This window comes from Polistes canadensis, unplaced genomic scaffold (assembly GCF_001313835.1).
Source record: "Polistes canadensis isolate GaletaPanama2010 unplaced genomic scaffold, ASM131383v1 scaffold_10, whole genome shotgun sequence".
Lineage (NCBI taxonomy): Eukaryota > Metazoa > Arthropoda > Insecta > Hymenoptera > Vespidae > Polistes > Polistes canadensis.
Window position 1 is genome coordinate 5,403 of NW_014569557.1, and position 21,960 is coordinate 27,362.

General features: G+C 32.1%; 6 protein-coding genes and 1 long non-coding RNA gene across 13 annotated transcripts; 4 read left to right on the forward strand and 3 right to left on the reverse strand.

The window, feature by feature from the left end:
- Positions 1 to 453: 453 nt before the first annotated feature.
- On the forward strand, positions 454 to 2,766 carry LOC106793030 (tRNA-splicing endonuclease subunit Sen2). 4 transcript variants are annotated; one of them, XM_014759613.1, is made up of 6 exons: positions 454 to 661; positions 747 to 921; positions 1,068 to 1,251; positions 1,363 to 1,995; positions 2,089 to 2,249; positions 2,334 to 2,766. In XM_014759613.1, the coding sequence occupies exons 2-6, from the start codon at positions 757 to 759 to the stop codon at positions 2,508 to 2,510; spliced, it is 1,320 nt and encodes a 439-aa protein (XP_014615099.1). In that variant the 5' UTR covers positions 454 to 661; positions 747 to 756; the 3' UTR covers positions 2,511 to 2,766. The 4 variants fall into 4 exon arrangements, with proteins under 4 accessions (XP_014615099.1, XP_014615098.1, XP_014615102.1 ...); XM_014759612.1 differs by having other exon boundaries at positions 454 to 579; XM_014759616.1 differs by having other exon boundaries at positions 454 to 579; positions 750 to 921.
- On the reverse strand, positions 2,609 to 3,506 carry LOC106793032 (COX assembly mitochondrial protein homolog). Its single transcript, XM_014759618.1, has 3 exons — positions 3,390 to 3,506; positions 3,080 to 3,184; positions 2,609 to 3,007 (listed from the first exon to the last, which is right to left on the reverse strand). Exons 1-3 carry the CDS (start codon positions 3,448 to 3,450, stop codon positions 2,796 to 2,798), a joined length of 378 nt encoding a protein of 125 aa, XP_014615104.1. The 5' UTR covers positions 3,451 to 3,506; the 3' UTR covers positions 2,609 to 2,795.
- Positions 3,491 to 5,119, forward strand: LOC106793031 (26S proteasome non-ATPase regulatory subunit 14). The gene is made up of 6 exons (XM_014759617.1): positions 3,491 to 3,633; positions 3,791 to 3,896; positions 3,967 to 4,116; positions 4,197 to 4,460; positions 4,544 to 4,810; positions 4,901 to 5,119. The coding sequence occupies exons 2-6, from the start codon at positions 3,801 to 3,803 to the stop codon at positions 5,060 to 5,062; spliced, it is 939 nt and encodes a 312-aa protein (XP_014615103.1). The 5' UTR covers positions 3,491 to 3,633; positions 3,791 to 3,800; the 3' UTR covers positions 5,063 to 5,119.
- LOC106792547 (H/ACA ribonucleoprotein complex subunit 4) lies at positions 5,106 to 8,726 on the reverse strand. Its single transcript, XM_014759016.1, has 8 exons — positions 8,636 to 8,726; positions 8,163 to 8,287; positions 7,708 to 8,040; positions 7,198 to 7,608; positions 6,994 to 7,114; positions 6,660 to 6,901; positions 6,316 to 6,579; positions 5,106 to 6,126 (listed from the first exon to the last, which is right to left on the reverse strand). The coding sequence occupies exons 1-8, from the start codon at positions 8,718 to 8,720 to the stop codon at positions 6,091 to 6,093; spliced, it is 1,617 nt and encodes a 538-aa protein (XP_014614502.1). The 5' UTR covers positions 8,721 to 8,726; the 3' UTR covers positions 5,106 to 6,090.
- Positions 8,727 to 9,033: 307 nt separating this feature from the next.
- Positions 9,034 to 12,124, forward strand: LOC106792998 (cell division control protein 45 homolog). 3 transcript variants are annotated; one of them, XM_014759550.1, is made up of 9 exons: positions 9,034 to 9,162; positions 9,455 to 9,607; positions 9,678 to 9,887; positions 9,959 to 10,138; positions 10,222 to 10,457; positions 10,536 to 10,872; positions 10,948 to 11,342; positions 11,406 to 11,482; positions 11,560 to 12,124. In XM_014759550.1, exons 1-9 carry the CDS (start codon positions 9,112 to 9,114, stop codon positions 11,622 to 11,624), a joined length of 1,704 nt encoding a protein of 567 aa, XP_014615036.1. In that variant the 5' UTR covers positions 9,034 to 9,111; the 3' UTR covers positions 11,625 to 12,124. The 3 variants fall into 3 exon arrangements, with proteins under 3 accessions (XP_014615036.1, XP_014615038.1, XP_014615039.1); XM_014759552.1 differs by having other exon boundaries at positions 9,564 to 9,607; XM_014759553.1 differs by lacking the exon at positions 9,455 to 9,607 and having other exon boundaries at positions 9,074 to 9,162; positions 9,773 to 9,887.
- A 106-nt stretch (positions 12,125 to 12,230) lies between these two features.
- Positions 12,231 to 21,625, reverse strand: LOC106792999 (nucleoredoxin-like). Its single transcript, XM_014759554.1, has 7 exons — positions 20,820 to 21,625; positions 14,789 to 15,058; positions 14,488 to 14,588; positions 14,192 to 14,387; positions 14,005 to 14,095; positions 13,596 to 13,732; positions 12,231 to 13,508 (listed from the first exon to the last, which is right to left on the reverse strand). Exons 1-7 carry the CDS (start codon positions 21,342 to 21,344, stop codon positions 13,281 to 13,283), a joined length of 1,548 nt encoding a protein of 515 aa, XP_014615040.1. The 5' UTR covers positions 21,345 to 21,625; the 3' UTR covers positions 12,231 to 13,280.
- LOC106793000 lies at positions 15,065 to 19,263 on the forward strand. Of its 2 annotated transcripts, XR_001382375.1 has the most exons (4): positions 15,065 to 16,919; positions 18,159 to 18,400; positions 18,728 to 18,911; positions 18,992 to 19,263. It is a non-coding gene; the product is annotated as an uncharacterized LOC106793000 (long non-coding RNA). The 2 variants fall into 2 exon arrangements; XR_001382374.1 differs by lacking the exon at positions 18,159 to 18,400.
- Positions 21,626 to 21,960: the final 335 nt, after the last annotated feature.

Consider the following 21,960-nt stretch of genomic DNA (forward strand, 5'->3'; position numbering starts at 1 on the left):
CCCGGGCAATGGTATTTTACTTTCAGTATAATGTTTAACATATTTTATATGTTATACATTCCATTGCAAGTAAAATCTAGCCAAAGACCGCTTAATTTTAAATAAAAACAAGAAATATAAAGTTTAAAAGAATAATAAATTTTAATTTTAAGTTATTTTTGTGTTGAGATAATTTTTATCCGCGTATTTGTTTTTTTTTTATTAAAATAATGTATAATATTTTATATATATCATATTTTGATTCGTTATTATTACTTTTTTAAGCAAAATTCTTGTTTTTATTTATCTCAAATTTATATAATAATTCAAATTTTTATATGCAACCTTGTACCGGGTCGCAACCCACACACTTTAAGGAGTGCTACCCTACTCACACTAATATGGGAGAAATAATCTAGAAGCTTATATACTGATTTACCATCAGTGCGGTTTTTCCTGCATTAATTGTAGTTTATATTTTGTCCACACCTGTCGCTATAGTCTCTTCTGCTTCGAGTGATAGTATAAGAATAACACTTTATAGCATTTAATATTTTTCTTTCACGAAAAAGATATTATTTGACAGATACTTTACAAAAGGTAAAACATAAACTACAAATTTTTTTGTATTGGTATTGTTATTTCATCGTTTAATATGTGAATGAAGAGACATAAATCAAAAGTGCGTTACATTAACACTTTGACTATTAATTTAATTTATAATATAACAATTTTCTTTTTAAATATGCATCAATTACATTTTGTAGCAGACACAACATGAATTTACGTGAGCCAAAAAAAAAGAAAGGATCAAAAGCAGTGTATAAATCTTCCATACCAATTACATTAGATAAAGGAGAATGGATTGTTTATACCGCTCATCTTACAGATTCCGGATCTTGCATTAATAATCCGGATGAAATTGCAACAGTTCATTCCATGGTTTGTCATTATTTTCAAAATATATTTTATTTTTAAGCTTATAAAATATATATAAAATGATAAAAAGAAAGGGTTCAATATTTTAAGTGCTTAAAACACTCGCCAAGACGAATAAAACATGATTGAAACTTTTAATTTGAACTTAGGGGTTTTATGGTAAAGGGTCTTTATCACGAGGTTATCCAACATTTGGAAGAGCTCGATATAATGCACCACCTATAATCAGAAATAGACAATGGGTCCGTCGACAAGCATGGTTACAAGAAATTGAAATACTTGGTAGCGCTGCCAATACATCAAATCAATTTGTAGATGTAGAAGAAAAACAAGGTATCATTTTTATGCTAATTTTCTAATTAAAAGACTATAAAAGAAAAACAAAAAGATAACTATCTTGTATTATTATACTCACAATATTAATTCTTTTAATTTTAATGATAGAACCAACCAATAATGAAAAGAAATCAGAAGAATCAGATATCATGGATATTGATGTAAATGTATCTAACATTACGGCAAATGAAGACAGTAACAAGCAAATATTCAATGATAATGAATTCTGTGAAATAGTTCCTTCCTCTTCCGAAGAAGATATATGCATAATTGTTAACAAAGAGTCTGAAAAGAACATTGACAAAACAGTTAAAGAAAGCGATGAAACAATTTCAAAAGATGAATCTATTGATTTCGATAATTCAGATTATTGTGATTCGGTAACAACAAATACACTTAACGAAAGTGACAAATCTGATGTACAAAAACAGTTATTAGTTCTACCAGACAGCGACTCAGAGGTAGAAAATTATCTGGAAAATGTCAAACCAAGAATTGAAATGGAAAGTTTTCCAGTTATGGAATCCTTACATATGTCTTTTGAAGAAACATTTTTCCTTATGTTCGCTTTAGATTGTCTACAACTAATACATTTTGATGGTTCTTTAATGGATATTCATAGCGCTTGGTTCTATTTTTGTGAAGAAGATAAAAATTTTATACAAAAATATGTTGTATACCATTATTTTCGAAGCAAGGGTTGGGTTGTTAAATCAGGCCTTAAATATGGAGGAGATTTTTGTCAGTATTTACCTATCTCATGTAATTTAGGCAAAAATCTTAATATACATGATCTTATAGATATAAATTATTTTTAAATTTTTATCATTTTAGTATTGTACAAGCAAGGGCCATCGTTTTATCATGCCTCTTATATAGTTATAATAGATGTTGTGGATGCAGATTCATTAACTACAATTCCTAGTAAATCTTCTCGAAAGACGAGCTGGAGTAATTTAATTGGATTAGATCGTTTATCTGAATGCGCTGCCAAGGTAATATACATAAATTATAAGTAATAAAGTTTGTATGCCTCTATTATTAATCTCTCAATTAAGGAATACTGATTTTATTCTTAGGAAATATTATTTGCCCAAGTTTTGTGGCCTTCATCGATCTCTTTAAATTCTGGTCCATCGAATCCACATATGTTATCTGAATTCACAGTAAGAGAATTATTATGGAGGCGATGGAACCCAAAACATAATCAAGATGTAATGATCGTAGAAGAAGAAGAGGACGAAGATTCGTGTTAAGATTAGTTTTTATGTCATTTAAAAAAGTAAAAATCTATATTTTCCATCTCATTTATTTCTTATAAATTAAACTTTGTACTTCATTAAAATATCATAAATAGTCTATGAATGAATTCAAAATTCATTAATTAACTTTATTTAGCGTTAATAAAATAATAAGTTTATAACTAATTAGAACTACATATCTTTTAAAGTTGTATTTCAATACGATTACAAATAATTTAATACTATCTATTTACAATCCTGAAGGATCAAACTAAAAAGATATTATTTCCTTACATTATATTACTTCGATTGTTCTTTTTCGATGTTTCGTAATTTTTTAGATACATTTGTTTTTCTATATTCGCTTCTTTCTTGGAGGTATATTTGTTTACATTCCTCTTGAAAATCTTTGTCGTGAAACCACCGTTCTAAGCAGCGCGTTAATTTATTATTTTCAGTTCTACATTTGAATACCATTGATAAATTGTTTTCTTGACAACATTTTTTGAATTCTGTGAAAAAAAGGAAGAAATATTTATATTGCAGTTAAAAGAATTAAACAATTAATTAAACTCAAGATTTACCTTCAACTTCTAAGAAACACTTTTCTGCTTTTGCCCTATCTCGTATTACTTGCGGTATAAGTACATTTAGTTCAACCTTTCTTAAACTTTTATCATTAGGATCACCTGTATAAAAATGTATTATTTTTAATAAGTTAACAAGATAATAATCATAATTTCTTCCTTACAATTTATTAGTTAAATTAATTCAAAGTTAACCTATTAAAAATAATTATTACATATAATAAATAAAAATAAACCTCATATTTGAATTGTAAAATATATATTAAAAGAAAAAAAAATATCTGACAATTTTTATCATTAGAATTACCTAATCCATGAGGACCTGATGAATATTTAGGTGGAAGAACGTGTGATGTATTTGTTTCCATTGCTTTAAAAAGTAGTTACTTCTAATTCCGCCATTGCAAGCATTGAGTACGCCGCGCTGGTGAGTGTGCATATTTGAGAATTGTCAGTTCATTAGAAATGGTTCTACTATCATTTCTTACGTGCAATTAAACATATTAAAAATTACATATTCATTATTTATTAACGTGGATTTGAATTATTTGGTATGTAAAATATTTAAAATTTAATCTTATAAGAAAAAATCTACAATAAAACAAAGATATTAGTTAACCTCTATTTATGCTATATCAATCTATGTAACTTAAAATATTTCTTAGATACTTGATTACAAATGTTTATTAATTAATTAAAACCTTTTAGATAAAAAAAAATGGACCGACTTCTAAGACTTGGTGGTGGTTTACCAGCCCCATTAAATCAAGGACCTCCCCCATCAGATGCACCTGTAGTTGATACTGCAGAACAAGTATGTCACTTGTATTTCATTCTAATTCGTTTATTCATTTATTATTTCATAAATAATAATATATTTCAAGGTGTACATCTCATCACTTGCACTTCTAAAAATGTTAAAACATGGTCGAGCTGGAGTACCAATGGAAGTAATGGGTTTGATGTTAGGTGAATTTGTAGACGATTACACTGTGCGCGTAATTGATGTTTTTGCTATGCCACAAACTGGAACGGTAATAACTGATGAATATATATTGTTTTAAATTAGTACCTTCACAGGTATGTATTATAGATGTATTCCTGTAATGTTTAGGGAGTTAGCGTAGAAGCTGTCGATCCAGTCTTTCAAGCCAAAATGTTGGATATGCTTAAACAGACTGGTCGACCAGAAATGGTAGTAGGTTGGTACCATTCTCATCCAGGATTTGGTTGTTGGTTATCTGGAGTAGATATCAACACACAGCAATCATTCGAAGCACTTAGTGAAAGAGCTGTGGCAGTTGTCATTGATCCTATCCAATCGGTGAAAGGAAAAGTTGTCATTGATGCATTTAGATTAATCAATCCTAATATGATGGCAAGTATTTCCCAAGAGTAACAAAAAAACAAAAAATTCTGATTTTATATAAATTGTATATAATGTTTAAAATATTTTTTCAGGTTCTAGGACAAGAACCTCGTCAAACTACATCTAATTTAGGTCATCTACAGAAACCATCTGTTCAAGCTTTAATACATGGCTTAAATCGTCATTATTATAGCATTAGTATCAACTATCGTAAAAATGAATTAGAACAAAAGATGTTATTAAATTTACATAAGAAAACTTGGATGGATGGTCTCACTCTTGCCGAATATTCAGAACACAGTAGACTCAATGAAAATATTGTTTCTGAAATGCTTGAACTTGCTAAAAATTACAATAAGGTATGTTCGATCGTATTTTTGAATAAATTATTTTACCTATGTATATAAAGAATAAAATACTACCTTAATGTATTATTTTTAAATTTGTAGGCATTGGAGGACGAAGAAAAAATGACACCTGAGCAATTAGCTATTAAAAATGTCGGTAAACAAGATCCAAAACGTCATCTAGAGGAGAAGGTTGATACACTTATGGCTACGAATATTGTACAATGTTTGGGAGCTATGCTTGATACAGTTGTATTCAAATAATTATTTCTTAAAGTACATATTGATATATGATCTTTAAAATAAATTTTTTTAAACAGAGATCCAAGTATATTTTGTATTTTTATGTTATATAATGTAATCGTTGCGTAAAGATATTTTTACATTTCATTTACGTTCTCTTTTTTCTTATAATATTGTTTTTATAAACTCATTTAAATAGATATTAGGTTTAAAAACATAATACAATACTCTCTTAGAAGTACAAATACGTCAGAACCAGAGACATACAAATTTTTCATCGAAAAGTTCAAGAACAATGATACTTATGTTATTACTAAATAATTGTGTCTCTACTCGAGTGTTTTTACATTAATTCTTTAGTATTTCCAGATAGAATTGAAATTAATAATATACATACAAATTCTACAATTGTAGACAAAACAAAGATAGTGTTCATAATTATGTAAATGAAAGGAACAACTGATTTAGAATCTATTTTGCATATCTCTGATTTAACAATAAAACTATGATAGAATGAAATTAAATGTCTATTAGATAAAATCATTTATGCAATATACTATGTAATAATTAGATCAATTATAAAAATTGGAAAAATATGATATGATACCTATACATTTCGTAGTAACTACATTTTATATGTATATATACACGAAACAATCTCAGTAAAATATTAATATTACATAACTCTTAATTAAAAGATTATCATAGTTATATTTTGAAATGCATCAAAAGATAGAAAATCTGATTTCGTATATCACTGAACATTATACGTACAAGATTATTCATTACGTGAAAAAATGTTTTTTATATTAATTTTATATTAATATTTGTAAGTATAATTACACCGTGTTATTTTTAAATTTACGTCATTATAAAGCGAATATCAAATTGTTCTAATCAGAATTTAAACGATGACATCTTTAAAATAAAATTTAAAAAGAATTCAAATAAAAGATTTTTCCTAATGACATATTTCGATATTATTTGCGGGATGTCAGCTTACGTTATTAGAAAAGATTTTCTAAAATTTTCAAAATAAGTAAATTAAACTAGCTTGAAAGTGTAGATTCTTTTTCCTTAGATTTCTTCTTTTTCTTTTTTTTCTTTTCTCCTTTTGTAGATACATCCTAAAGGAGCAAAAGAAAATTAAAATAAGAGTTTGATTTATTAATTAATAATTATATTAATCTATATAAACTATCTATAAACTATTTCAACGATAAATTTATTCTTACCATCATATTTTCATCTTCTATCTCTCCAGATATTATTATAGATTCATCATCTTGTTTTTTCTTTTCTTTTTTCTTCTTTTTTTCTTTCTTTTCTTTCTTTTTCTCTTTTGTTAATGACAAATCTTGCTCTTCGTCTTCCTTTTTGATTTTATCTATGTCCATAAGAGTTTCTGTAGGAGTTTCTGTAGGAATTTCTGTAGGAATTTCTGTACAAGTTCTCGTAGGAGTTTCTGTAGAAGTTTTTGTACAAATTGTTTCATCATATTTCCTTTTTTTACCAGCAACTGATCCATTATTTTCAAACTGCAAAAGTTTTTCCCAATTAATATTTACTGCACAATCGTCATTAGAATGCCCAATACATTAAAATTTAAAAAAATTACTTTAAATTCAGCTGTGGTAGAATAATCAGAATAATTCTGTAACCAATCAGATGGTGTATTTTCGTTAGGTTTACCGTGTTTATCCAAGGTACCTTGAATAATCATTTGTTTTTTAACAGATGCCTTAGGTCCCAAACCCCATTTCCTTGGATATGTATCTCTCTCCATGATAACACGTTTAATTTTAGCTGCTACTCCATGATCGCAAGCGCTAATTGTTGACGTCGTCATTAATGCTATAGCTATGAGTAACCAAATAAAATATCTATTGAAGTTTTATATTGAATGAATTCTGTAAGGCATTGGCTATACTACTTAGAAATAAAAAATTTACCAAGTGCTATAGCTTCGCCTTTTGTTGTTACAAGTACTATTTCTTGATTTAGTTCAATATCAACATCGTACATCAAAATGCCTGGTAACATTAATTTAGCTCCATAACAAATTGCATTTACCTATAAATGTATTTTATATTATAATATTATGGTATTCGAAATTACTACTTATCTTTTTGTTTTTAAAAATACTGAATACATACTGTACTATCTTTGACAATTATTCTTTTATGATTTACTAGAAGAGATTCCAGTGGCTTAATAATTCTTCTCAAATAAGATTCATCCCCATGATTATCATATAACCATTGAGCATCAAGAATATCATGCATAGTAACCATATTATCCTTTTCAGATTGAATACCAGAACGACATCTTCGTAAATCTTGCATCTGACAACCAGTACCCAAAAAAAGTCCAAGATGTACACATATAGTTCTAATATATGTACCAGCTTCACAATTTATATTAAAAACTCCCATATTACGCTCTTCGTCATAATCTAAAAACTTGCTATCATAGACAGTTCTAACACGTAATTGTCGTTTGACTGCAGATATAAGAGGAGGTCTTTGGAACAATGCACCACGTAATTTTTCTAATGCTTGTTGTACCTATGTATAACAACAATATTTATATATTGTTTTATTAATAATATATTTATAAAACTTACTAATGCATATATATGAATTTATATAAATAAATAAATTTACTTTTGCAACACTTTCAGGTGCTGAATGGAGTTTAAATACTCCCACATATTCTTTTCCTGCAGATTGTTGAGACTTTGCCAGTCTCGTTGCTCTGTCAATGCAAACTATCAAACATCCTGATACTTTAGGATCCAAAGTACCCGAATGACCAGTCTTTTCTACTTTCAAAATTCTTTTAATCCAAGCTACGACCTCATGTGAAGATGGATTGCAAGGCTTATCAAGATTAATAACACCCGCTTTGATATATTCTGATAATGAACGATTAAGCGGAGTAGAACCACTAGGTAAAGGAGTAAAATGTTTTGTTCGAGTTAACATTTTGTCAAAATTCTAAAATAATAAAATGTTATTTACATACCATCAAAGTAAGTATATATATATATCTAATAATAATATAAAACAAAATTATTATAAGCAATAAAAATATTTATCAACAAGCGGAATGCACAAACCTTAAATAAAAGTGGCCAATTTTCGCAATCTAATTTTACTTTTTCATTGGATGGTTTAAGTTCGCAATCCATAGCGACTTGCATCTCTCCAAGAGATTTCTTCTTATCCTTTTTCTTACTTTTTTCTAAAATACCAATATCAATAATAACTTCTTACCTAACCTTAATCTATGTTTTTTACAATTTACTATTTCACATATTAATGTTACAATAAATGATAGATAATCAAAATATATATAAAATAGTAATGATTTAACGACATATATATTGGTCTTTAAGAAAACAAATCTATAAAATAAACCAACTGAACGACCGGTTAAACACGTGTTTAGAGAAACATGCATTATAAAAGGCGCGAGAAACCGTATTATTTGTTGAACAAAATAATTTGTAAAAAATGACAAGAGTAATGTAAATAATTAACGGAGTTGAATTGAATATGATTAGAAACATAATTTAATTAAAATAATTACCGTTTTCTGCCATTTTTTTCAGAAATAATAAAATAAATCCAGGTAAGTTAAACACGTGATACAATAACGCGCAACCAACGCACATGCAGGCGTTAAGTAGGCAGGCTTCTATATCGATATCACGAAATCGATATATTTGTATCGATAAATATATCGATCGAATAATTTCGATTTACAATAATTAAATGTCTCAATAATAAAAAATGAAAGTATTATTTGAAAATATTCAGGAAATTTGTACAAGTGTTAACTGAAAAATATATTCTTTTGTTAAATAATTCATAAAAAATACATCCAAATTTTGTATTTTATTTGAATTTGTTTAATTCAAAATTTAGCTAATGATCTTTTTAATTTCCTATTTTTAGTACAGAGCGCGTCACTGTCCATGTTGTTCATTTACGCGGTAAACTGTGGAGAGTTAAAGTAAGAGTCGAAATAAATAAAATATTACAGATGCCGATTATCAATGCATCATGTTCGTACCAAACTTAGAAAAAGAATTTTACAATGCAATACAAAGAGATGTAAGTTCAATTGCTACGTTAATGTATATATTAAAAATAATAAATTAGATTTTCCTTTTAGGTTAAATTATAATAGTGTATCGTTTGCTTTATATTTTCAAATGTATGAATAAAAAATTTATGCATGCATTTATTGAAAGAAAAAATAATAATATTTAAATATGAAAAAAAATAAAATTTTGTTTAATTTTATTGATATTATGTAATATTAAGATTGAAATAATTGAATAAAATGAAATTAAAATGATAATGTATTCAAATAAATCACTTGTCTATTTTTCTTTTAATATAGAGATGTTTATTATTAGTAAACTTTGATGTAGATGCAATTTGTGCCTGTAGAATTTTGCAACAATTATTTAAAAATGATAACATATTATATACGCTTGTACCTGTGCAAGGTATACAAGATATGGTTCAGGCAATAGAAGAAAATTGTGAAGAGGTAAAGATAATATATTTTTATGTAATTCATTCGTTTCTATCAAACAAATTAATGTTATTTTTAAATTTAGGTAAAAAATATTATTATGATAAATTGCGGTGGCACGATAGACTTAGTTGAACTTTTACAACCTCCAGAATCTGTAATATTTTTTATAATTGACAGTCATAGACCATATGATTTGTGTAACATATATTCAGAATATCAAATACGTATTCTTGGAAAGCCAGATACTGAAGAAGACATTCCGGAGTATAATGATGTGTTCAGGGATGATTCAGTAAGTATTGTTATTTATTTTTATCTCAAATATTTTGGATGTAATAATATAGTTTTATTCATTATTTTTAGTCAGAAGATGAAAACGATTCAAACGAGAACTCCGATAATAGTGATAGTGAATCCAGAAAGACGAAAAGACGTAGATTAAATGAAGAAGATCTTTTAAAGAGACAAGAAAAAAGATTGTGGGCTGAAAACAGAGCAACTATTCTTTTTAATTATTCACAGTATAGCTATTATGGAACATCTGTATGTATTAAACTGAAAAAATTTATAATATACATATATATATTTATGAATATAATATATATTTTTACAATATCAATTTCTAGAGTGCAGTAATTATTTTTGAAATGGCTTGGCACATGTCTAAAGATAATTTGGACATGCTATGGTGGGCTATAATTGGTTCAACTGAACAAGCCATTCTTAGTAAAGTAGAATCACAAACAAGTATACTTGAAGAAGGTACACTCCAAGCACACGTTTCAAGATTAACTCATAAACAGGGTATAACTAACGATAAGCCATGTGAACAGAGTATAGTTAGAATAACTTATGATAAAGAGTATCCTTTTATATATATTATTTTAAATATAACAGAATATATAAAATGCAGTAAGTATTTTTCTGATGATATCCATAGTCTTCGACTTGTACTTTATCGTCACTGGACCGTCGAAGCAAGTCTTAGGCATTCGATGCCAACTGCAGTATCGCTACGGCTTTGGTCTATTAGAGGAGAACAACGTCTGAAAGAACTTTTAGCAGAAATGGGATTACCATTAGCGCAATCAAGACAACGTTTCACCGCTATGGATCTCACTCTTAGACATGAATTTAGGCAAATGGTAGAAAAATTAGCTGGAAAATACAATGTTGATAGAATTGTTGGTACTAGTTTTACATTACAATATGGTTATCGGTTTAAATACTGTGCATCGGATATAGTTTATGCGATGCTAGCATTAATAGAATCTACGGTGAGTAATTTTCTTTTTTTTTTTTTAGATTAAATCAAAAATTTAATTATTTATTTATATTTATATTCTTTATAGACAAAGGAAAGATTACCACAGCGTTGTTTCTTGGATGCATTGGATTGTTTGTCACGTAATAAAAAGGAACTTTTAGAAAATGGTATAGAGAAAGCAAAACTCATGCTTAGCAACATTTTTAAGACTGCACAAATCATATTAGAAATGAAGCAAATTATAAATACTGGTTCATTTCTTTATATTGTTGTTCCGGATGGTACTTTAGATAGTCGTTTATTTGCTCATCCTCATCCATTGACCATGCTAGCTCAATTCATTTTGAAAGCATATGTACATTCAACTAAAAGTAAGCGTGCACGTGAATGGCCTATGGTTGCAACAGCTTTGTTCAATCCTGAAGAGGGTACATGTCTGATAGTTGGCATTCCACCAATATGCGAAGATCAACCGCGGAGGTACTAAATATATTTTACTATTACTAATTGAAATAAAAATACAATGTATGTTTTTTTTTTTAGTTTATTTGGGAAGGCGTTTGAACAAGCAGCTAAAAATACAGGTTCATATATAGATGCGGATTACTTTGATACAACAGGCAAGATTTGTTTGATTAATATACATGTGTGTGTGCATTATTGTTCTATAATGTTTCATAAGATATTTTTCTTACAGTAGTAAGACTGAAAGTCGAAGAGAGACCAAAATTTTTTGATGCTCTAGCAGCACTTCTTACTTAATCATAAGATTAAATTAATTGTCAATGTGTTATAAATCATGTGAAAATTTTACAAAATATGACTATAAGAGATGCATTTAATATGTATAATTTATCTTCTTTATGTAACATTACACATAATATTATTTTAACATTAAGAACGCGCAAATGATTAGGTATTGTAATATATATATATATATGTACATTTGTATAGTTGTATATCATAAATAAGGCACTAGTATTTAGTGTGATTGGTATGAATGCAAATGAAGTGTATTTGTTGATCGAAAGTTTTAATTGACTTAACATACAAAAAACGTGAAATATCATTGAGGTTGAATTTATATTTAGTGTGTTTATATATTATTTTTAATATTATTGTAAAAGTAAAAATTAAAAAGAAAGAAAAAAAATACAGAAAACAAATAGCACAATAGATATTTATATTTATGAAAAAACAAATGGAAGGACAAGAGGAGTAATTAAAACACGTCTGTATCTAACATCAATTTATTATTAACAAAAAACAATAGATAATAAAAGATTGAACATATAAAATAATGTTTATGTCTTCTTCTCATAAGTATAAAAACTAAATAATTATAGGATGTTTTTGAAAGTCTACAAATGTTGCCTAATTGGCGTTTATTAAGTAATACATATAGTTATATATTAACGTATCCATTGTGCGTGTGTGCACTTAAAAATACAATTCGCTTGTTGTTTTATTTTGGGGCTATGATACAATACATAGTCTTTTGGTTATTTCTATATATAATTATAAGTGTGTGATTACAAACACAATTTTCACGCAAGGTCTTCTTTTCTTATGAAACGAGCTACTGCTACAGTATCACAGAGATGGATATAAACAGTGAAAAAGGGAAGAGGGGGCGATTTTCATCGTGGTTATATAATAATTGAACGTTCGTAGACTCGAGTGCTCGTTCATATATAAAAACAAATTTAATCAATTTAAAAATTTAACATACATATAAAAAGAAATTCAATTATAACGAAATAAAAGAAAAGAAAAAAAAAAGATATATTTCTACAACATATTGCGACTTTAATCATTGAAATATTATAATTATTATCATATAGCTGGCACAAGTAAATACTAAAAACATATAACAAGACATATATGTAATATATCATATTATTAATATATATGTCTTCTTAAATAGGCATGCATATTCTCGTTAGAATCTTTACACATAATATGAGGTGTTAGAAAAATGATACAGGTGTAAGTGTTGAGTGATATTATGTACGAATACGAATATTCGTTGTTTTTATTTTCTATCTCATAAATGGTCGCGTGTAATTTTGATAAGAGAAAATATTTTTCTTTAACGTTCAAGTATACAAATTGAAATTCTTTACATTTTTAGGCACAAATAGGTAGAAGAGTCTATTAAATGCGAATATTCGATGACTTATCGTTTGATAAAGTTTGTATGTATATATGTTTATTTTCGCATGTGAAGTTTTAATGGAAATTGATGATGCGATGATAAACGAGTGACTAGAACTTGTGCCAGCTTCGAATTCAGACTCGATATTTTATTTAAGCTACGAGCTTGCTTATTGCTTGATTGATTTGGTAACCACATCGTTAATTAGACACTTTGACACCATTCACATTTTTTGGAATCAGTTTGAAGATCGGTTTTGTTCAGGCTGTGACATTATCATTTTTGGGAGTCTTGTGTATCGTCACTATCTCATTTTTAGGTAGTTTGTCATTACGAAATCCATCGACGAATTGTTGTACAGAATCCACTGTAATTTCAGCACCGTCTTCCATTACCACATAAACTCCTCGTGGTATATCAATAGCTGTCAGAAGAGGTACCGCATCGTCCAAACCAACAAATTCACGAAGAATATCCGACGTTTCGCACTGTAGAAATAAATTAAATAAGAAGAATTAGAACATAATATTAATAATAATATAAATCGCATAACATTTGAATTTTGCCATATTTACATCTAAGGCTATATAAAATTGTAATATGCCATCAGGATCGTCATAATTGGGATCATAATCTGGACGATCTCTTCTGTAAGCCTCAGCGGCAGGTAACAATACACTTTCTGCGAATTGTATTTCACAATCATCTCCCTCTGCAAATGAATATATAATGTAATATTATTTTATTTATATATATATACATATATATTACATAGACAAGGTGTATCCGGATCAGACTATAACTTTGTTTCTTTTTGCAGGCAGACAAAAAATGTTGCATTATTTAATCAAGTTAATATATCATTCAAATAATGCGGATTTTTGCAGAAGTGCAACTGCAGCAAATTTTTATGGATTCACAATGATAACACCGTATTTGGTTTAAACGTATCATTATTTAATATTTATTTTCATGTTTACTTACCAACAAAGAGTATGATCGCCGGTGCATCGTGCAACGAGGTCGCATATTTTTCTGTTAAAATATTAACCAATCGACTGGTCCATGGAAAATTCTAAAATGCAAAATTAATAGAACCATGGGTATGTGAAAGTATTATATTATAAAAAAAAAAAAAAGATAAGAAAATCAAGATTAATTAAATGTTTACCAATCCTTCAGGATCCTCCAATAACTCGGCTCTACCATCGAGTGTAATAATATTATCCCGTGGATCAAGAATTACCAAAGTAGGTATTGCTTGAACATCTAAAGCTCGAGCCAATTTTCGACGTCTTTCTTCCTGACTAAATGGTATCCTAAGCCAGGGCATTGTTTCTGTGTAAGTATTGTAGGATTCCTCGCTTCTGCAATGAGGCAATAAAATGTAAGAAGCCATTTTAAATCCACGAAGCTATTCATTATCACAGGATAACAAAGACATTAAATGAAAAGAAATGATTTTACCTATCGGAGCTCACGAAAATGACTTCAAAATCATGTCCTCTTTCTCGGATTCGTTGGTAAGTATCCACGAGTTGTGGTGTAAATGCTTTACAAGGAGGACACTAAAATGTGAAGATAAAAGGCTAATGTATTATATACTTAAATATGCATCATTTATATTTCAGAAGCACTTTAATTCAAATTTCTATGCGAGAAGAAAAATTACACAAAGTAAATATAAATTAAATTTGAACGATTTATGTTTTTTTTTCTTTTACTTATAAATATTGCAATAATTTTTTCTTTTTTCCCTGTTACTGACCCAATGAGCACTGAAGTAAACACCCTTGAAACAATGTCGAAGTTCCTCATGTAACATTGGCTCGTTGCTGTCGCGAGTACCACAAGGCAGCAAAGGTCCATCTTCCAGGGCAGCTTTTGGATGTGGTGGTTTCCAAGGGAATTCGGCGCCAGTAGGATCGGCAATAGTTCGTTCTACACCACCCCTTGTCACGACCGAACCATTCGAACCCTCGAGTAAAATCAACGTGGGCACTCCTGCCTTTATCCGATACCTTCTCGTAAGCCTAGTCTAGAAAAAACATTGCTGATCATTCATCTCGTACGAGTCTCTTTCTTCTTTCGTTATCACTCAATAGGTTTGGTTTTTTATTTTTATTTTGTGTCTATCATCATTATCGATCATCGAGAGTAAAACAATTAATGAAAAATATGTTCGTTTGATAAAACGGCTTACTCAGAAGCGTTAAGTTTTTTAAACTCAATTCCATTAATTGCAATGCATTTTACTGTTATTTTGTAGAAGTAAAGCAGTTTAATGAGAGTGAGTTGTTAAAGCTTCAAAATTGTTCGGAGGAAAACAATGACCGTACGGATGCCTTAACGGAAGTTTCGAAGATCATACGAGGACTGATGGATGGATGAATGGATACATATCCGATGAAATGCGAGAAGAAAAACTCATAGTTGCGTTCCATGAATTGCCCTAATTTTCTCTTTCCCGTTTTTCTCCTCATCTGTCTTTTCTTACTTTTTATCTCTCTGCTGGTTGGATAAAAAGCAAAAAGAATTGAAGAGGAGGTAGAAATACGTTGAGATTTATCGACTGTGCGAGGCTTATCACGAACGAACAGCGAACAATGCACAAATCATACAAGGAAAAGAAAAAAAAGGAAAAAAAAGAGATAGAAAGAGATAGAAAGAGATAAAGGAAATGTTCGATTTGGTCTCCTACCTTGGTAGTCTTAAAAAAACATTACAACCCTAAAGGTAGTAGGTAGTGTAAAGGATAAGGAGTATAGAAAAAAGGGAGCGGTGGTGTCTGCCAACAATGAGTACTGTCTCTCCTGTCAGGTCGCGTGATTACAGCCAAGGATGAGAAGAAAAAGGAAAAGGGCTCTTCTACAATACTAGCGACGGATAAAATGCCAAAGGGTCTACACGTTCTTCGAGTAGACAACAACAACAGTAACAGTAACAGAACAGCAACACCAGCAATAGTCACGGCAGAAGTAGTAACAGCAATAGTAGTAACAGCAGCAGTAGTAACAGCAGCAGTAGTAACAGCAGCAGTTATAGAAGCAAGAAGAGAACTTCGTAGACACGATTCAATCTGCAATATTAACAACTTGAAGTTCACGCAAATCGATCGAAAGTCTCGTTACATCTCGGAAGAGACATTTAATATTAATTAGCAGAGGCTCTCTACAACTTGACGCGAACTTTCGAATAAAACTTTACTGAAATACAGCTAAATTTGTTTAACCGAAGGATTAGACTCTAGATTTTCAATAGAAAGTAGCAAGTAAAATACTATACTTTAAAAAAATATAATCTAATCAAAGTATTTTTCTTCAAAGTACAATATTCTTAATTTAACCATGCAAAAGATTAGTTACTTCAACGTTGCTTATCTAGATGATAAAAATACTGAATATAATAGAAAGAAAAAGAGAGAGAATCATGAAAGAATATCATCAGAGTCTCAGGGACCACTCTTACAACTATCGTCCTCTGGGATCTCTTCTTCCCTTTACGCTCTTTCGCGTACTTGGAAGGATATGCGAAATTTCCTAGGGCGATATGGGTGCAAGGAGAAGAAGGGTGTTAGAGAGAAAGAGAAAGAGAGATAGAGAACCGATATAAGGCGGCAAGAGGGTGAACTCGAGGCACCAAACGTGCGACGGCGTACGTTATCGCGACCCTCTCTTTCTCTTTCTCTCCAACACACTTACACCGCGAAGGCATTACTTTTCTCTCCCCGTGTATATTTCCATAGCTGCTACTGCTACTGCTACTGCTACTGCTGGTGGTGATAGTGATAGTGGTGGTGGTGGTGGTGCTACTGCTGTTGCTCTACTCCGTTTGTCCGTACCGGAGTATATACGTGTACAAGTTGGTTTGCCGCCTCCGTCTCGGCCGGTCGATAACGTGTACGTCCTCCCTTGCTGTTGCTGCCGCGAGCTCGACGGTGCTATCGTTATTTCCCCCGACAGTGTGGATGTCCCCTACCACCTTCTCTCCTCACTCACCTACCCCTTCTCTTCTTCTCACCCTTTCTACCCCTACAATTTTCTCTCTCGCTCTTTCTCTCTCTCTCTCTCTCTTACTCATTCTTTCTTTCACTCCAACACTCTCACGCGCCAAATAACTTCTTTCTTTCTCTTTCTCTCTCTCTCTCTCCCTCTATTTTTTGCTCGTGCCATTTGCCACATCGCGAGATCAGCAGAACGGGATAGAAAGAGATAGAGAGAAGCAGAGTTAGAAGGGTGGGAAACGGATCACTGTTGACTCGTTCACGCTCGTTCAAACGTCTCTCCTCCATGTAGATATATACACGAGATCGCGGTCGACCAACGGCGACGGCGATAGCGACGACGGCATCGACGTCGGCGTCTCCGATGGACGACGTAGACGGGGAAAGACTCACAAGCGAACGACTGAACGATGCTCCTTTGATCGAGCTCTTCTTCTTTCTTCTTCTACTACTATTTCTACTTTTATTTCTTAGTTTTCTTCTTTTTCATTCTACACCCATTTTTCCTCGACGGACATTCGACGTAATTCCAGCCACAATAGACTCTCCTTTATATTTTTTTTTTCTTCCTTTTTTTCTTTGTCTGTCTTACTCATCCTTTGCTTTCTATTTCGATCGATAGCGATTATGAAAGTCGCGTTTATATTAGAGATGAGAGAACGAAATAAAGGGATCGACGTGAAAAGGTATTCTCAATAAGAAAGACAGAGAGGGATAGAGAGAGAGAGAAAGAGAGAGAGAGAAAGAGAGAGAGGGTATTTTCCACGGTAATGTTTAGTATAATATTTGTGTAGAGAGTCGATACTGTAACAGACACACGGTTATGTGGCTGCTACCCTCCAAATATCCCTTTGTTCTGTATTTTCCTTTTCTAATAATATGTAAAATATCTTTTCATGAAATTCTATTTATCTTTCACGGCGTATATCGTATTGTTAATATCGTCAAAACTATTTTGCATATTAGATTTTATCTAATTAATGTTTTTAAAAAAAAAACGAAACCTAAAAACCGAAAGAACGCTAAGTAAAAAACGTAAAATAAGGGATTAACTTTGATAAGACTTTTCCTGAGTATATATAAGTAACATTATTGATATATATATATATATATATATATGTATTTGTATGTATAGTACGCGTCGGGCCCGAAAACGGTGCTCTTCTCCTTTAGAAGTTCTTGCGCTTGGTGGCTTAGGGGGTCTCGCTTTGCGATCTAGCGATCTCGCGCGTACTCCACTTTTCCTTTGGCCACCAAAGCCGAGTAGGTCGCGTGTAATCTAGACGGAAACGTCGGTCTGAAAGAACGGGGGTGAGGGAGGGATGATGGTGGCGAAAGGGGTTGCTGCAAAGAGTGAGCGAGCGAACGAACGAACGAGTAAGTGAGAAACAGAGAAAACGAAAGAGAGAAGGAAAATGCATCGCTGGTAAAAACACAGAACCTCTGTGTGTGGGCACTACCTCAAAGTCTATCTAAATCCAAACGGTCCTTTATCTTTTCTTTTTCTTTTTTCCTTCTTCTTTTCTTTTCTTTTTTTTCCCCTTAAAGCTTCAGTCGTTTACGTGGTAAAGAACCTGCACATACCGCCATTTCTCTCTCTCTCTCTCGCTCTCTTTTTCTCTCTCTATCTCTGTCTCTTTCTAACTCTTCCTCTCACTCTCTCTCTATTTCTCTACATCTCGATTTCTTTCTTTATCTCGGCAGGCGAATGAGAAAGCTATTTGCGGAAGATATGGGTCGGCTACCCCGAATGGGAAAGACTGCCGTTGGCTGTTGCTGACTGCTGTTGCTGCTGCTACTGCTACTGCTACTATTGCTATTGCTATACTGATATACTCCTACTGGCGCTGGGCTGACTCTTTTTCTCAAACGTTGATGCAAAGCAAACGTATGTATTATATACATATCTGTATATATTCGCGTGTATATATACATCATGCGTATACATATTCAACCAGAACGTTTTAGTACCAGGGTCCAAGAAGATGAACGCGAGAAACAACGCGTGGGCTTATTACGCCGTTGAAGAAGCGACCGTCGTGCTAGGTGGCCCTACGACATTGCAAGCTAGTTTGATAGGGAGACTGGATAAGCAGAGAAGGAAACGAGAGAGAAAGCTAATCGACGAGGACATTCATATGAGATAAATTAAACTCTATCTCGCCTTACGTGTTTCGTTCACTTTTACTCTCACAAATTTCATTATGTTTTACGTAAAAAAAAAAAAAAAAAAACTTTACGACAATGATAATGAATCTAATTAGATTCATTAGACGATTATTATAAATTCTTTCTAATTTCTTCAAAAACAAAATATATCGATTAATCCTTCAATTAATAAAACCAAATCAAATTTGATCGGAAAAGAAAAAATTGTTGCTTGTTCTCAGCGAATTTTTAAATTGCAATATCGCAAATCTTGATTGAGAAGAATTGAACGTATGAATAAATTTAGGGTGTAATTTAGAGAAAAGATTCGTGAGATTATTCATGAAGATTCTCTCTCTCTCTCTCTCTCTCTTACTCTCACTCTCTTTTTTTCTCGAATCCTTCATATTTCGAATCGGTTTTTTTTCGTTTTCTAGATAAAAAGAGTGCATAAAGAGGAACGTTCATTTCTATAATGAGAAAGGAAAAAAGGAGACGACGCGATCTTTCTCGTCATTTTTCTTTCTTGTTCTCTCTCTCTCTCTCTCTCTCTCTCTCTCTTTTTCTCTTTCTCTTTGTCTTTCTTCAATCGTCGAATCTCATCGCTTCGGTGGATATCACCGGACGACGAGGAGACAAGGACGACGAGGAGACAACGACGATGACGACGACGACGACGACGACAACAACAACGAGGAGAAGATATATCAGTGTTGGCTTTATTTCTCGGTTTAATAATTTGAAATGGAGGAAAAAGTAGCGGAGTGGAGAGGAGACTACTTGACATTAATTGCGCGCGAACCATTACCGTTAACTTTCTTCGCGTTTCCGATCGAAGAAGCCTCAGCATACATATGCATCGAGGTGAGCCAATAGCCAACCTCGAGTGCTCCTGCTTCGTCAAACGATTTTTCCCAAAGGAAAAATTGTCTCGGACGATGAAGACGAAGAAAAGAAAAGAAAAGAAAAGAAAAAGAAATAAAGAGAAGGAAAGAAAGGAAATTAAAAAGGGAAAGGATAAATCGTTTTCCTTGTTTCTTCGTAAGAGGGGATATGTTTTTATTTAAAAATATACAGAAATATAATGTAAGTTCAAAGATTTAGCCACTTTCGTCAAAGGTACATATAAAGAGAAAGCGAGAGAGAAAAAGGTCAGCCTTTTTAGCAACCCTTCGACGATGATTTCGCGTGTACCGTTCGTTTGGGGAGACTTTAATAAAATCGCTCCGAAAATAGTGTAGTACCCTGTAGGCAGTTTCAACGGCGTGCGTGCGTGCGTGCATGCATGCGAGCGAGCAAGGAAAGTAAAAGAAATACAAGAATAAGGACTACTCTCGTGTGTACCTTGGCGTGTCACACACGAATGTATTGTCGCGTGTGATCGTTACGTTTTTTTCGTTGGACACACATATACTTTTAAAGTAGTTTCTAGAAATATGATGGAAAGTCTAGAAAATAATTCGGAAAGATTTCGACGCTAATGTAAGAAAAAAAATAAATATTTTAAATAAAAGGTGCATAATAATTTATATCGTATTTGGATGTTCCTCTTTCATTCTTCTCTACTTTTGATACTATGTATAAGATTTTTAAGAAGTATACAACGGTAAAGTAAACATATTTGCAATAAACGAAAAACTGAACTCACTTTCCTCTCGTAATCCCGATTAGGTACGGCCAACCAGGGTAAATCCGCAACGTGATTACGAAAGCTTTCCTCGAAGTCAAGAACGTCAGCCACATTACTCCAAAGCACCACGTGTACGACCTCGAACCTTTTTCTCCTTTCCCTTCCCTTGTTCGTGTTCTCGGTCGACGCGCCGCTGGCAAGAGAAATAGCATCCGTTCCCGCGTGCACCGCGTTGACATTCGCATAAAGTTCAACCAGCTGACGCGTGAAATCGTCGCAGGTTGCACCGGGATTGATGAAACTGAAGTACACACCGATAACATCGCACGCGGTACTGCCGTCCTCGTCAATTAAAGAACCGCTCGCGTCACATGGCTTCGTGTCCTGGGAATTAATCTGATTGCAACGAGTCAATTGCTTACCGAATAATCTATGTTGCCAACATATTGGCCGGCCGTTATTAATCGACTTTTTTGTTAGCTCCAACGACGCCAAAGACGATTCGCTCGACATAAGCTGATCGCCAATGCACGCGGCCGCCATACCGCGCGCCTCTTATAATCCACCAACTATTCATTCACTCGGCGACTATGCGCCGACCAAATTGTCGATATTTTGTCAAAAACAACCAATAATAAAATAATATACTACCATTATTTGTACAGTGCCAAAAACAATGAAATTTTAAAATAAATCCAACCCCTGGAACAAATGCGGAACGCTGCGGAACCCCGACTGATTCACGTTTCGTTGACTCGCGTTGGGCTCGGCGCGCTCTCCGATCGAACCCGAGTTCATCCGAACCGCCGCCAAATTTACCGCCCAATGCTCTTCGTACCAACTCGGCGATACCCGGCGAGTATAGTACACATTTTCCCCCTACGTGACGCTCTTAACCGGCGTCTCGAAAAGATAATACTGATGGCTGATTTGCATTATTCTTATGTATTACGTATACGCTTTCATATCGTGCGATAATCGTATAATATTAGTTTATCCTTGTCATTTATCACACTTTTATTTACCTACCTATGTAAGAGTTAACTTTTCAACCATTAAATACAGATAAGAGGACAAACTAACTCTTTTAACAAAATATTAAGTTACTACTCGGAAATTCTAGTTATATAAGAAAAATTTCATAGTTCGTTAAAAGAAG